The sequence below is a fragment of the Rhodnius prolixus genome, unplaced genomic scaffold (genome assembly GCF_049639745.1).
Source record: "Rhodnius prolixus isolate KJV_2025 unplaced genomic scaffold, Rpr scaffold_9, whole genome shotgun sequence".
In the NCBI taxonomy this organism is placed as follows: domain Eukaryota; kingdom Metazoa; phylum Arthropoda; class Insecta; order Hemiptera; family Reduviidae; genus Rhodnius; species Rhodnius prolixus.
Window position 1 is genome coordinate 16,986,355 of NW_027411604.1, and position 15,268 is coordinate 17,001,622.

General features: G+C 30.4%; 3 protein-coding genes across 11 annotated transcripts in view; 1 reads left to right on the top strand and 2 right to left on the bottom strand.

The window, feature by feature from the left end:
• The window catches only part of LOC141454800 (TLC domain-containing protein 2-like), a 31,483-nt gene extending 24,821 nt beyond the window's left edge, over positions 1 to 6,662 (bottom strand). For 2 of the 4 annotated variants that reach the window (XM_074129424.1, XM_074129425.1), the window contains exons 1-3: positions 6,376 to 6,402; positions 5,142 to 5,404; positions 3,397 to 3,479 (exon numbers count right to left, since the gene is read on the bottom strand). In XM_074129424.1, the coding sequence (XP_073985525.1) occupies positions 3,397 to 3,479; positions 5,142 to 5,404; positions 6,376 to 6,387 (358 nt within the window). In that variant the 5' untranslated portion in view covers positions 6,388 to 6,402. Of the gene's footprint in view, positions 1 to 3,396; positions 3,480 to 5,141; positions 5,405 to 6,375; positions 6,403 to 6,467; positions 6,487 to 6,530 lie in introns of those variants that run through there. The other 2 variants (XM_074129426.1, XM_074129427.1) reach the window with 2 other exon arrangements.
• Positions 6,601 to 9,909, top strand: Creld (Cysteine rich with EGF like domains). The gene has a single exon (XM_074129422.1). The coding sequence runs from the start codon at positions 6,829 to 6,831 to the stop codon at positions 7,936 to 7,938; it is 1,110 nt and encodes a 369-aa protein (XP_073985523.1). The 5' UTR covers positions 6,601 to 6,828; the 3' UTR covers positions 7,939 to 9,909.
• A 110-nt stretch (positions 9,910 to 10,019) lies between these two features.
• LOC141454797 (probable metabotropic glutamate receptor mgl-1) overlaps positions 10,020 to 15,268 on the bottom strand; it is a 133,564-nt gene continuing 128,315 nt past the window's right edge. For 5 of the 6 annotated variants that reach the window (XM_074129415.1, XM_074129416.1, XM_074129418.1 and 2 more), the window contains 4 exons: positions 14,264 to 14,464; positions 13,889 to 14,126; positions 13,723 to 13,803; positions 10,020 to 13,099 (listed from right to left, as the gene is read on the bottom strand). In XM_074129415.1, coding sequence (XP_073985516.1) covers positions 12,957 to 13,099; positions 13,723 to 13,803; positions 13,889 to 14,126; positions 14,264 to 14,464 — 663 coding nt within the window. In that variant the 3' untranslated portion in view covers positions 10,020 to 12,956. The remainder of the gene's footprint in view (positions 13,100 to 13,722; positions 13,804 to 13,888; positions 14,127 to 14,263; positions 14,465 to 15,268) is intronic. The other variant, XM_074129420.1, reaches the window with a different exon arrangement.

The following is a 15,268-nucleotide window of genomic DNA, read 5'->3' on the forward strand; positions in this document are numbered from 1 at the left end:
CATATTTTTGATATACATATAATACATATAAACAGAAAGATGAAAATAATATGAAAATTTAAAACTTAGCTTAATCTCTTTCTTTTAAAATTACTAAGATAAAGTTAGAAAAATGATTAGTGAGCATCTACAAAGCTTAAAGAACACTCTGGAAGCCTTTCTTGATCAAATCGCTAACAACTATCTGAAGTGATGGTGCATAATTAAGGGATTCCCTCCTTAATCCCACAACGGCATTCTTTGGTGATAACCCCGTTCGGAGTATTTACATTGAAAGGTGATGGAACAATTATTTTGGGTATAAATTTACTTTTAACTGATTTCTCGAAATTAAACTGACATGTTTACCTTTAAATAAATCAATTGAAGAAATATTTATTAAAAAATATGATAAGGGCACCATCATAAGATATTATTACAAGTGGATCATTGCCTAATGTTTTAACGTCATTTGAAAAACTTAATCAGTAATTACAGAACTGATAACATGATGGAAAGCAATTAGAAAGTACTCGCAATAAGTTTAATCTTGTTTTAATAAATACAAAATTAAAAATAAAACTCTTAAATATTTAAGAAGTTTGGGATCAAATCCAAATTTATTGAGGATGGTGCTAAAATAATTAATATATTTATTATTTTAAACCCTCTTATTGGAAAAAAAATTACCTAAATATTTCGGCGTTATGCCTTTTTGTTTTTTAAATATATAAAACCGCTTAAGCGCTCTATTCAAAATTTTCATTTGGTTTTCAAATAGGCAAGAAAAAGTTAGCAAACTGTGGTTCCTCTTATGGCAGATTTTGTTTGATTTTTTTTTTGGCGCATCTATGTCCTATGGCCATTAGCGCCTAGAGTTAAGAAATAATAATTTTTCAAATTAAAACATATATTTTCGCTAATAATGCGAATTAATATATTTTGCAAAACGACACGAAAGCAATATTTCCTCTGACCTCAGGAAAAAATCAAAACAACTTTTATAGAGATAAAGGAAGCAGTTAAATACTGGATAATGTAATAAACAGCTGTTAGTTGAAACAATGAAATTTACCCTTACACGTATTCCCAACAGTAACAATAAAAATTATCGACAAAAACTACAAAATCTTATTGTTCTTATTAAATCAACCTTAACTAATCATTATCTTCTGTTACTACTGGTATTTTCCTCATAAAGTTCATTCATCGACATCGAAATTTCACAGATAATATTCATTTTGTAGGTCTCCTGAATCCGATTAATGGGCCTAACTTTATAATTCGATTAGCACTTATAGTTGGATGTAACAGTAACTCAAAATCTATCGAGCAGAATTAGTACTTTACTTTATGGAAGAACTATGGCTCCAACGATTTTTATTTGTAAACATTCTCGACTTATTGCATATTTTATTTTGAAATATTTTCTTTTTATATTTAAGTTTATACTTATTAAAAAGCACTTCTCTAGGAATAATAATTTATAATAACTTATTGCATTTATTATTTATTTTCTAAAGGATTAGATCCAGTTTACTTAAGCCATTAACATATTTTTCTATGTGCCTTTTACTTGAATACATAAGTGACTGTGGAAAAAAAATCATTCTAGGATAATTAAAAAAGAGATAAAAAACGCTTCATAGTTAATATATAGGTAAGGAGAAATTAAATGTAAACGTGTCAAGGTTAACGCTACTGACCATCTTGTCCCATCAATAGCATTATCTGTCCTTAAACCGTTTATATTATCATTTTTATTTCTATTAAAATAAGATAATTTTTTTAAATTATTGCTAAGGGATTAAAAAATAGGATTTGTTTTTGCCATTTGTTGTAATAAAATATATTTTACTTTATTTTTATTCCACAAAGAGAATGTATTGTAATCGTTCGGTTTTCCCATTTGGAGTTTCCATCGAAATATTCATTTTGAGATCTCCAGAGTAAGAAAAATGGTTTTTCACATTGGTCTCCCTCCCTCTCACTCTCTCTTATATATATGCAATTTGTTATAAATACTTAGCTATAAATAGGTTGTCTTGGGAAAGATTATGAACGAAAATTTAGGTATCGGAAAAGAAGCGGGAGATCGCCAGTTAATGGTAAAATGTTAATAAAATATGTGCATCCGTCCTCGTAATCAAGTGCGCCTGAGAAAGTATGTAAATAAATTACTTTCTTTTTACTTAGGTTGGCAATTGGTACCCAAAGGGCCAATAGTAATGCCTAAGAAAAATTAACTGTTCACACGAAACCACAATTACCAAAATAATCTATCACAGAAAATTAGAGCAGGTCCAAAAAAAAAGCTATATTGTGAATATAAATAGAATTGAAGCTATCGCAGCTAAAACAATGTTTTTAAAAGCAATTTTACAATAAAATCGACGATATTTTTATAGTTAATGCAAAACCAACAGAAATGTTTTATTTGTTAACGATAAATATAAAAATCATAAAGAAGTATTCTAATATATTTTAATACGATGGATGTTTAGAATTCTTTTTTGTTTTTTCTTCCAATAACATAATTTAGACTCTATATGTTAAAAAACGCTAAATGGTGTGACTCAACGTTTATTCAAAGTAGTCATGTCAAGCCTGAAATATCACTATAATTGTTGGACGCCAGACAAGGATTCTAAATGTATTGAAAACCACTTCAGATCGGCAATCCGTCTTACCATTCGAGGAGAAAAAATAATTCCATAAATAAATAAAACCAGAAAAAACAAAACCTATTATTATTTTTTTTAATTTAAGGTGCGTCAAAGTTGAGGTTATTGGCAGCAAAGGTTTTTTTTTTCAGATCACTTATTATTAATTTGATTATTTTTTTATTACGATAAATAAAGCTATAAAAGACTAATTAACTATTCAAAAAATTTATATAGACTAGTGTCAGATAAGAATCTTTAACAGATACAAAAAAAAAAACTTTACATTTCAGATTTAAAGATAAATAAGTAATAGATTTTAATAGAAGGTGATGATACAGTATAAAACGACAGTTCTCTTTATTCATCAGCTACTTTTCACTAGATGAGTCATTAACTACATGAACTGTCAGGTGATCATTAAATAATTCAGCGATCACAAGGCTGACTAGTCAGCCTATTTATAATAGGACGAGTAATTTTTTTCTGTACTTTTAATAATCTCTAATTTGATATCTAGAGTAGGAATATATAACGTTAATGATTGCCGCATTCTAATTTTTAATCTACAATATCCGGTCAGAGGTCAACCTAATTCTTCTTTATTATTTAAAGATCACGTGCCACAAATTAGGGCATTTTTGTCTAGTAAAATATAAATATTTATTAATTAAAAACTACTGATTGACGTCAGTTCTGTCGGATAAAAGGAGATTATAATTAAAAATAATAATGTAAAGAAGATTATGTTTACCAATTGAAAACGAAATGAGTAAATGAGATGCCATTGTATTTGGTACTATTAGATCTTCTCTCATCGCCGGTGTCCACCAGAAACTATAAACAATAATTAAAACAATTAGTACCTAGAATTTGACTTCCATTAAGTTATAATAAAATGTGATTTTTATTAAAAAAAATAAAATGAAACTCTCTCTGAAATGTTTTGGATAAATAGATGGATAATACTTTATTTAAAGGTTTACAATTCAAAAAAGTAATTTAAATTATTACACAGCGATGGAATGAATCCATTTGCTGGAGCTCTGACATGTTTTGAAATAAATAATAATCTCACGTTTCTTCCAAATCTTTGGGAAAAATTGGCTTTTATTTTTTATTACAACTTATTTAACAATAATGGCGTTTTCATCTATTATTTCTAGTTCATAAAGAAAACCGAACGACAAAGAGATTAGGTTTTTAAAACTGCTAAATTGGAGGGAGCCTGTTTTTTGAAAGCTTTTTTTTCCTTACACACGAATCAGCAATATGCTCCAACATTTAACATCGATAAACAATAATGATGAAGTAAAATGCAGGTGATCAATCAATAAGGTTCTAAGCACAAGTTTTCTTTCTGATAGACTATGAAAGATTTTGTTTGCTTATTCTTCAGTGTCATATGGCCTCCATGAACGATTGACTGGCCCTTACGGTATTGATACCAATAGTCAGAGGTTACTAGGTTCCACTACTAATGGAAGGTCTGGAAAAACGACCTGTTTAAGACAAGATAGCACTGTGGTACTACCTCTTGTTGAATTTTTTTAGAATCGTGTACGAAACTCAGCATTGAAAGTGATTTTTATAGACTCGGACAATCGTCTACAAACTTCTTGCCACTTCACCTCAAAACTACAGTTGGATTTTTGCAAGAGTGTGGCGGAAGTATATTTTACCAAGAACGTTCTCCTAATGTGGAAGCCAGATTTCTAATGTTGGAGAGGGTATTGATGATTATATTTGTATATAATTATATTATATGTATATAATTATTATATTATATACAAATTATATTTGTATATAATTCTTACGATAGTGTAAGAAACTGCCATTCTTCTCAAGACGGATTGGTAATGTAATAGAACGAAAGAAGTTTCAGGATCTTGGTTAGAACAAGTTGACAGTGTAAAAGCTTGGGCTGTTTCGCTATAGATTACTGTCTGAAATTGTTCTATGAGTTGACTTGTCTGATTTTGGATCTGGACTAGGCTCGCGTGTAGCTGTTAAACTTTTATTGGATGGGGCTTTCTTTTTCCTTGGGGCTTTGAATATAGCGTAAGCTTATATCCTTTAAAATTAACAGGCATTAACTCATGGGTGACCAATCCAATGCAAAAAATCTATTGCTTGGTCTAAATTTTAGAAATAAGAATCAGCGACAAGACTGCATTTAGAATTTGGATAAATGAAAAACTTTATTTGTCATTATATTTAAACTGTTGAAGATTATATAAGTTAATTTTTTCAATTTCATCAGTTTAGTTCAATTTTAACAACCCTTTAGCGATCAGTTCTGCAGAAAATGTCCAGATATTTTCAATATTACTTCTCAATATACTGCATTCGGACATCGACAAAAGTTTCCTCTGTATTATGAAATAAATAACGTAAATTTTTTTTCCTCCAGCAAATAAAATTCGATTCCTTTTTTCTATATAATACATAATTTTTCCCACCAACATCAATAAAATCCTAAAAAAATGTTCTCCTTACCATAAACACGCTCCACATCCAGTTATGAACGAATGTATTAAAGAATTTGCAGTATTTCTCCACTTCCATTCCTTCTTTTCGAATAGTTTAACGCATTCGGGTGTGCACATTTTCAGCACCCAATAATTGTTAAAATAAAATAATATTGAACTAAGTAAGACAGTAATATAGCCAAGATTGTGTACATCAAAAGCAGTTTGTGTTGTGGTTTCCATGTTTCGTTTTGTTCGGCTGTTTGGGGTACCGGCAATCTTAGTACTTGTCTGGAAAGAATGTTCCTTTTATGATAAAACACAATTACTACTGTTTTTAATTATTCATAATGTCTATTAAACATCTAACTGTCCTAATTATTCTAAGATGACTTAATCACACAACCACAGCACACAACCTCGGATTAGCGACTGAAGAGCAAATCCTACACACTCATAAATACTAAATGGATTTATAACCATCAGTGTATAGCATCCTATGTGACGTCATGGATCACCTCATACCGGTTTCAAGGCTCAAGTTTAAATTTGCATTTATTTTTCTGGATTCATAAACTATTTAAGTTGATTAGAGATGAATGTTTGAAAAATATATAATATTTGAAAAGAAATTCCACACCTTGAAAGATGTAAAGAATTAAATATGAAGATTAGGACATTAAATGGTTAAATCCGATTCGCTTAAATTCAATGTATAAATACATAACTTTAAACATTGTTGCCAGATAGCAGCACTAACAAAACAAGGTTAATGGAGAAATGAATTTAAAGATTACCGTATAAGATATTTTTGTCTTAATTATAATGCTTATATTTTAATTTCAAGTGCGGTAGTATACAGAAAATATTTAGAAAACTTCCTTAACTACTCTTAACTTTTAATGATTTCAACGGAAATTCTTCTCCTTCTGAAGTTTTGCTTGCAGATTAATTCTCTAACATAGTGGAATAACCAGAGCTTCTTTGAAATAAATAAATTTTCTAACATTTCATGGAAAAAATAAGAAAGGAGCGCCAGCAAAAAGAGAAAATAGATAGACCAGCAAAAAGAGTAACTAAAGAAATCTATATTATTCAAATGCTCCATATCTCTAGGAGATTAGGATAAGAGTGAAGTGAAAAATTGCTCTAGAGCTTTGATGTTAATGAAACTAGTAGGAAATTTCAAATAAAGTAAACTCTTGGCAGAATTAATTACTTATCAGTGAAGATTAATAGTAAATAATGAAATTCTCACTCACTATAACACTCATAAATGAGATAAAATTGCAATAATTGTTTCATGATTCTAAATTAAAAATTTGTTTAATGCTTTAAAACAAAAAAGCCACACCTAAACTCAAATTGAAATATCCGCCAAAATATTTGTAATAAAATTCTTATAGAATACACTTACTACAAATCCAAACGATAATATCTTATTTATCAATGTTTTGAAAATTATGTTACTTGTTAGTTTATATTTGTGCTAGCCAAGACACTTAAAATTAAAAATATTTTAAAAAAAGTGAAGTTTACTGTACAGCTGATTTTTGCTTCAAGTGATCTGAGGGTGAAGGTTTGTTGTAGGTTATCGTTTTGAATCGTTTCAGGAGTCGGTGTATTAAACGTGATAAAGTGTGAAATCTTTACTCATACCAATACATAATTTCCAATAACTAAAGTGATCTTTTAATTCTAATTTAACTAACCAAATGAAGAGTAAAAAGTCGGCAATATGGGTATTATTAGTTTGCGTAACCTGTGGTGTCGGTAAGAGTCCAAAGGAGGATAGAAAAGAAGAAGAATTGCCTCCGTGTCAAGCTTGCAAAACAGTAGTCAGCTCTTTTGAGCGAGGAATGGCCAAAACTAATAAACGACATTTTGGTGGTGGAGACACAGCGTGGGAAGAAGAAAAGTTGGGAGATTATGCTAGAAGTGAAACAAGATTAGTTGAAGTGCAAGAACAGTTGTGTGGTGATGTAGATAGAGGTCAGAAACAATGTTATAGTTTGGCAGAAAAGTGGGAACACTTTTTGGAAGAATGGTGGTCCTCAAGGGATGGTACGTTGCTTGACTGGTTATGCGTAAGAAAAGTGGAACTGTGTTGTCCAGATAAACATTTTGGACCTGAATGTAAACCTTGCCTTGGCTTCCCAGATAATGTATGCTCTAATAATGGCAAATGTAAAGGTTCTGGTACTAGAAAAGGTAATGGTGAATGTTCATGCAATGAAGGTTACATTGGGGCTGATTGCAATTCATGTTCTATGGGCTATTTTGAAGCCTACAGAGATGAGAAGAAATTATTGTGTTCAAAGTGTCATGCTGCATGTTTGAACGGATGTATGAAAGCTGGGCACAGAGGATGTGTGGATTGTAAGAAGGGGTGGCTAATGAACCCTGAGAAGGGTTGTTTAGATATAGATGAATGTGCGAGCTCAGTCGCTCCTTGTAAGGTTAATGAATTTTGTGTGAACAATGATGGATCTCATTCATGTTTAGCGTGCGATAATTCATGCCAAGGTTGCCATGGCGATGGACCAGACATGTGTGACAAATGTGCTGATGGTTATGCATTAAAAGATGGTCTGTGTATTAATAAACAAAGTACAACATCTCAAGACTGGACTCGTTATCTCACCTACCTTGGCCTTTGCATAGCCACTTGCATCATCTTTCAAAAGAACACAATTGTTGCTAGTATAATAGGTCTTTCTGTTGCAGTGTATGTCGCGGTTTCTGAATACATGCTCAATAGTCTATCTAATCAAAATCAGTTATTTCAAAATAGTATTGATTCTCTAATGAGAGGCATGAATTAATAAGTTCTATTATTCACCTTTCATTTATTTATAACAATAATTTAAATTTATTCTTCCACTACATAAACCACTTTATATTTTTCGGTGTAAATAAAACTAATGTCATTAGAGCCCACTTGTGTGAGTATATTTTGTTTATTTACTTTTCACACTTGAGTATTTTTATGTTTTTATAAATGGTTGTGATAATTTGTTTTTCCTGCTTCTTGTATTGTACATCACTTTCTATTGACTAAATTGAACAGGAAAGGATATTTTATTTTGTTCCTAAATTTTATGTATATTGTTTACTTTAATTAAAATTCTCTTCAATCAGTGAATTTGCATCATTTAGCTTTATATGGCATTTACTCCTAAAATGCTTTTTTTGTAACAGTTTCTAAAATCTTGATAATAAGCCGCCAACACCCAAAGAATGCCAGGTTAATTTTGTATGTGTTTTTATTATTTGAGAACTTAACAAAATATTAAAACTGAATCTTAGTCCTAAGTTATTCTGTTTGCTGTAATGTTATTGTTGGATGAATGTAATTCAGAAAGATTTAGTTTTTCTATGACCATAGTGATGATTTTTTGTGCAGGATTTTCCAAAGACTAGTTTTTATTTTAAGTGCAAACATGCTGCACATAAACCAATGTTTGTTATTCCAAAAGCCTTTACAAAAACATCATTATAATATCAATAGTTTTTTACCTTTAAATAAAACAGTTTAGAAGTTTAATACTTAACTTAAAATCAATTGGTTTTTAGCCTTTGGATTGCGATAATGTAGCTTTAATGAATAACCTTGAAAAGTTTATGGTCTGAATTAGTATTATTAGTTGACATGTAATTCATTATTTTTAATTCAAGGAGTGTTAATAAGATAATTGGCTCTTGGAGCTTGGTTCACTGCATCGCTAACCACTGGACAGTGATTTCTCATTAAAGCCGACAGTGTCTGTTTATACTGTCAGTAAGCTTTAAATACCACTTTTGAAGAGAAAGGTCTAAGGACAGCTAGCTGAGTTCGAAACTGATCTCAGCTTGGCAATCCGATGCACCTACCATTGAGTTAAATCTATTCCCTCTGCTTTAATTACTTTTTTTTATAGTCTCGAAATAATTTTCCCCACAAATATTTTTCTGCTGTAAGTAGAAAGTTGTAATGATTTATCAAGCAAAATTCTAAATTTAATTTATCTGCTCAATCCAGGTTCAAGCGTGAGATCAGTAATTATTTGATGCATTAAAAATAAAACAATAAGACCAACATTCTTATTTTATACTTCATTTTCTCATTTGAGTATGTTTCATAAAGCCACGTTTCCATAACAGTGTTTCACCAACAACTATCACAGACAGTAAGCGTACAAATTGTGTTTATCCAACAATCCGGATAACGCGGTAAGGACAGAACTCGTACGATGCAAAATTAAAACAGATTTTGACAGTAAATATCTGACCTGTCTCAAATCTGTTCACTCAATCATCCACCAAATTGTTGATGTGATGCTTCTTCTAACAAAAAAAAATCTTTTATTCTACTTTATTAATTTCAAAAACCTCTTTTTCCTCTACTTTCCAATCCGCTTGGGTTGTTTTCTTCAGTGTATCTACAAATCTAATACAATTATCTGAAAAGTCCTTCAAAAATGCTACAACCATAATATACAAGTTAGAAATCAATTAAAGCAGCTAGATACAAAAAACATATTTATGAACTTTATAACTTGTTTTGTAAAATACAATTTCTATTGTCTTTTCAGTTTATTGTACTGCACTAGAAACACCCTGGAAAATAACAGATGAATCGGAAACGTAGATGAATAAGTAAATGCTTTTTGAAATAAATAATAGATTAAGATTTTTTTTTTAAATTAAAGCACATAATTATTTTTTTGTTATTATTAGTAACATAAAATCAAACATCTAGTCTATTGTGTTTTAATCTCACATATTGTTTTAAAATAAAGTTTATTTTAAACGTTTTCATTTACAATTTATAAATGATGCCTAAGACATTTTGTATTAATTTAAATAATCATACTTTCAGCAAATTCTGTCCTTTAGCAAATTTTATATATGTATAGATAAATAAGCATTATTGGATTGATGCTTTTAGAAGAGAAAAAGCATTGGGATTATGACCTTTAAAGCAATTATCAATAGTCAAAAAGTAAATTTCAGATGAAATTTTTTGTACAGAACATTTATTTGAATGAAAAGAAAGTGGAAGTGTACTAACTATAAAAATGGGTGCAAACGTCAGAACTCAACCAAAACACTAAAGAAAATCTGTACATCAAATCTCAAAAACTAACAAAAAAATTCATCATAAACATATTTTTCAAAAATCTTGATTTAATAAAATGAATATATGTTGGCCAGAAAGTTATAATCAATATAGTTGTGTTTTGCCGATCAACTCGGTAGATCATCAATAGAACTGAGAAAGGAGACAGGAAGAATGAATGAAAACTAGGTGCGCTAATACATTTTCTTTCCAGTAATAGATATCCTAAGAAAACAAGCTCGAAATTCATATACCACACATTTATTTTGTCTTAGGTTAGTTATTTCTGCATTATGGAAACCTGGAAATACATAAATACTTAACTTCGTGTAAAACACTAGATGGCACAAACTTCTACTAGGCGCTTTTCTCCGACACCTCAAACAAATGGTCAATTTTGATTTGATCTGTTCTTCCATACCGTCATGACCATCATGTAAAAAATAAATAATAATAATAAATTTACCTAAAATAATCTCTATGGGAAGAGATCAAAGCGTGCCTATGGGTTCTTCAGTTTAAAACGCACAGAACAGGCCGACAGAGGTAATAATTGATGAGCAAATAATATATATGCGTTTAGACGAACACCTGCTCACCATTGCACACTTTCACTGTACTCCACAGATATCCATACAAATATCAGAATTATTATTTAGGGAAAGCGAAAACCGCGTACCCTATTGTTTTTTCAAAAATAATCCGAATGATTAAGCTTTCTTGATGTTACTGAACAAAGTTTGGTTCAACTAAATCTCAGGTGTATCGGTTTTTTAATTAAAACGTACAAAGAAGGTCTTGAGTGTTTTAACAATTATCTGCCAGGATCCTCTTGACGATAGATCCTACCGGAACCTTATGAAGTGATAGCTTGTTATATAGCCTACTTCCAAGAGAAATATATGAAAAAGGGATCACATGAAAGAGAATTTCTTTTTATACTAATGTAAAAAAAATATTTATAAAAAATATTTACAAAATATCTATATAACATAGAAATTGACACAATAGCATAAAAGTTCACATACATACTGATTTAACTTATTATTTTTTTTATAATAAAAGCTGCTTTTTATTTACAATAATTTAATATTTATAATGCAATTACTGCTTCAATTGTGTAATCCATAATTTTAAAGTAGGAGACAGATTTCTGAAATGGGTTGTTATTAGAATTTTCCAATCTGCACTTACGAATAACAATGAGATCAGCTATGAATTAAGTCTAGTAAAGAGTTGTAACAAAAATATGTTTCTTCTCTCTTTAATTTTCAACGATAAAAATGAATTTGGCAGTCGTTTAAATCAATCTAAATTATGTAAGAGTTCTGCAAACCTTTTTACTCCCATGATACCGATCCGTTTGGAGCACCACTAGTTTTATTGAGATTATTATGGAATATGTATTTTCAAAACTTCTTTTTTAGGCATTAAAGCCATTATTATTCGTTGTCGCCATATTGTTTTCTATTTTACAAAAACAAGGGATTTTATTAAAAATTGTATAATAGTATTTCCCTCCATCCATGATTGTAAAGACTGCCAGATAGCCAACTCAAAAAGAGACAAGGAATGACATCCACTAATATTCTGCTATTTCTGCGCCTTGGAAATGATTGTTATGCTCTGTTTAAAAAATTTCTTTAAGAAACATGGACAATCCTTCCCACCAATAAATGGTACCCCGGGACACTATTACAGTGAGCCCAAAATAAATTCACAATTAACATTATTCTCTGTTTTTGTGAAATAATAAAAATAGTAGTCTGATCTTAGAGATTAGGGCTCTGGTCGGAGTTTTTACAGATACTAGGTGTGTGGAAGTCAAATTGTCTACATCAAACTGATCATCCTCATCATACCGAATCATCCTCTGATGATAGATGAAAACCCGAAACCAATAAGAATTGAAGTAAACAAGCTTGCTAAAACAGTTTGATTTGTTCATCATGGAGGTCCCAACCACATTTTTCAGTTTTTTTGATCATTACTAAGTCGTGAAGAAAACTATTTGCTAAAAAACAAATAATTACACAGTATGTAATTTTTAGGTAACTGAGCATTTTTTCGGACTCACTTGATCTTAAAATTTTGAAGAGTTCTTAAACTGAAGAATTAAAAAAAAAGTTACAATAGGTTTTTACGAATGCGGTTTTTAAAAAACTTAAAAATTGATGTAACGTATGGGCAATGATGTGATAAATATTTACATTAAAATAATTGATCTCTGTTATTTCATTTCCGACCTACTAAATAGTTTTTTAAATTTATATTACCAGACTGATATTCTGTTTCTCAAGTCAGATTGTTTTAAAATCCAGCAAGCGTGGAATTACTAAAATTTACACTTGATTTTTTTTTTAAATCTAAGTAAAAATTATAATCAGTAAAAAAAAGTTTTATTTATAACTTAATTTTCTGAACTAAATAGAATTAAGAAACTTTTACTCAAAAAACCTTCCAAATTTACTATTAAACATCATGCAAACATTGCTGTATTACTTTCTTTTTTTTACAGAATAAGATACTTGAGTTTGATAATAAATTTAATTTACAACATTTATTATTAATTTATTCACAGGTAACTTTGAACACAGTGGTATTTTCATAAATCAAGATCATTTCTCAATTATTCTTTTTTCTAGTTGTTAACAATGAGGTTGGAAAATTTACGACGAAATTGTTGGTTTTACTTCTTTTGTTTCGTTAATGAAAACGATACAAAAAAATAAATACCACTTATTAATACATCATACCAGGATGCAGGCCACCTCTGTGAAAGAATACATTCGGATTTGTAGACATTGTACGTTCTACTGTTGTATACATGCTGGCCGAATGATCTGGTCCACCGCCACCATTTGTTCTACCTTCAGCACATCCTGCTAAAATAGAATATTATTAACATTTTCAATTTCAACAGGATTTAAAATTTGAAATAGCAGAGTGAGAGAATTAATAATTTAATTTGTTGGATGGGCACTAAAAATTGGTAATTCTAATAGATGCAGACATTGAAATGTCAGAAGTACTGTTTACTCATAGTAGTGAACAGCTATATTACTAATTATTTTGGTGCTGCAGTTCTAAGGTAGAAGGACATGGGCTTCATTCAAGAGAAATTATCATTCTTCCCTAACTTTGGCTTTTTGCTACCCATCTTCTGACCCTTGCTTGCCTTTAGCAAATCGCTCACTGCGTTATCTAACCATTTTATTCTGGGGCGACCTCTAGGTCTAGTGCCCCCCCCCCAGTGCCCATATATGATAGGGATGATGCATCCGCTCAACATGGCAGAGCCATCTCAAGCTTCCTTTTTTGATGCAAGTGAGTCTGTCGGGTTCTCCGTATAGTCTCTTGAGAACTTTGTTTTTTCGGATCCTCCATTCATGTTAATGTATATATTGGAACATTAAACAGCTACCATCTAATTATTAGGATGAGCATGAAAAATCTGAAAATTTTTAATTTAAGTAGATACAAAATTCGTATGAAGAAGTAAACTCACTATGAACAGGTCTTGGATAATAGCAATATGGATAGTAATGATGAGCATAACTAGGAGGAGGTGCCACCAGGGCTACTCGATCTGAAACAAACATTTATTGCGAAAATTAATTATTTATTATGTTCAGTGAAATTAATTAGATAAAAATAATAAATAAAGTCCATACCAAACGTACTGACTGGATGTTGTTTTACAACTGGCTTAAAGTGAAAAAAACTAGGTGATGCAGGCCTTGATAAAGAACTCAGTTTATCATCTACATCACGATCTTCAACATACATGCCTTCTTTTCCCATCGCAGCTAATTGGCGCCCTTTAGGGGTGAACATTACAAGAAATACTACTAATGCTGAACCTGAGAGACCAAACGCTAAACAGGCATCCCGATTACGATCAAGTACTACCTGCAGAAGTTTTAAAATAGTTATGTTATTTTTTGTTTTCAAAAATATAATAATTTAAAAAAATATATATATTATATATATATATATATATATATATATATATATATATATATATATATATAAATAAAAATACTTACTAGACCGCAAAGTGCCCAACCTAGCCATACTGGTATTACACATGCAGTAGCCAATCCTATAAAAGTTGCCTCACGATAATTGTCACGTATACCACGAGATTTTAAGGCTAGTACAGCTACTACGGCTATTAAGAAAACGGAGTACACAAGAGATAGGAGAACATGATGATACGGTGTCTGGCACACTACAACGCTTCCTATCTGCAAAGAAACAAAAATATGTAAAATATTCACATAACTTCCTTAACTGCAATTCTCACTATTTTTCTTAAAATTTGAAAGAATACATAACTAAATGTTTACTTTTAATAAAACGAGAAGTGGAAAGGACTATAGTATACTTTAATCAATTTCCTAAACATGTAATCCGCAACCTCTATTTCTTGGACTAATGGTCATCCTTAAATGGAAAAAACCTCACGAGAGAGAAATTATCGCTAATTCTTAATCCTATTAACTGGCACTTTCTACTTCAATCATTTTAAGCCGCATCAATTAAATAAATTAGGAAAATACATGGCTTTTCAGTAAACCCTTAGCATTATTGCAAATGTTCTTAAGTTGGCGATCTTACATTTTTACTGAACATCTCTTTTCCTTATAAGACGTTAGATGATGACCTTAATAATACCAACTTCATTAACGCTAGTCAATCACCATTTTTAAGGATGCAGTTACACATCATCAGTAAATTCAACAGAACCTCCCAAAAAACTTTACAAACAGATGTTTAAAGAAAACAAAAACTTTACGAGAAGTTAGGACCACCACAATCTAAAGAATGTTATTGAGTCATTTTAATGTTTTAATGAACATGTAAGTAAGTAATGCCTATTTTTTCAGGCCGGCTTTACGTCCAAATACCAAATTAGGACGTTTTAAAGAACATAGCGATAAACAACTTTTAAGATAATATTTTGTAAATCCATAATAGTTCCAGCTAACCCAACTTCTCATACTTGCAAATTTTTAAACGCTTTCTACTTCTTGAGGATAGAATGAAGA

What these genes read in the sequence shown, in the direction of transcription:
- Creld (XM_074129422.1), top strand. Translation starts at nt 6,829, where the DNA reads ATGAAGAGTAAAAAGTCGGCAATATGGGTATTATTAGTTTGCGTAACC.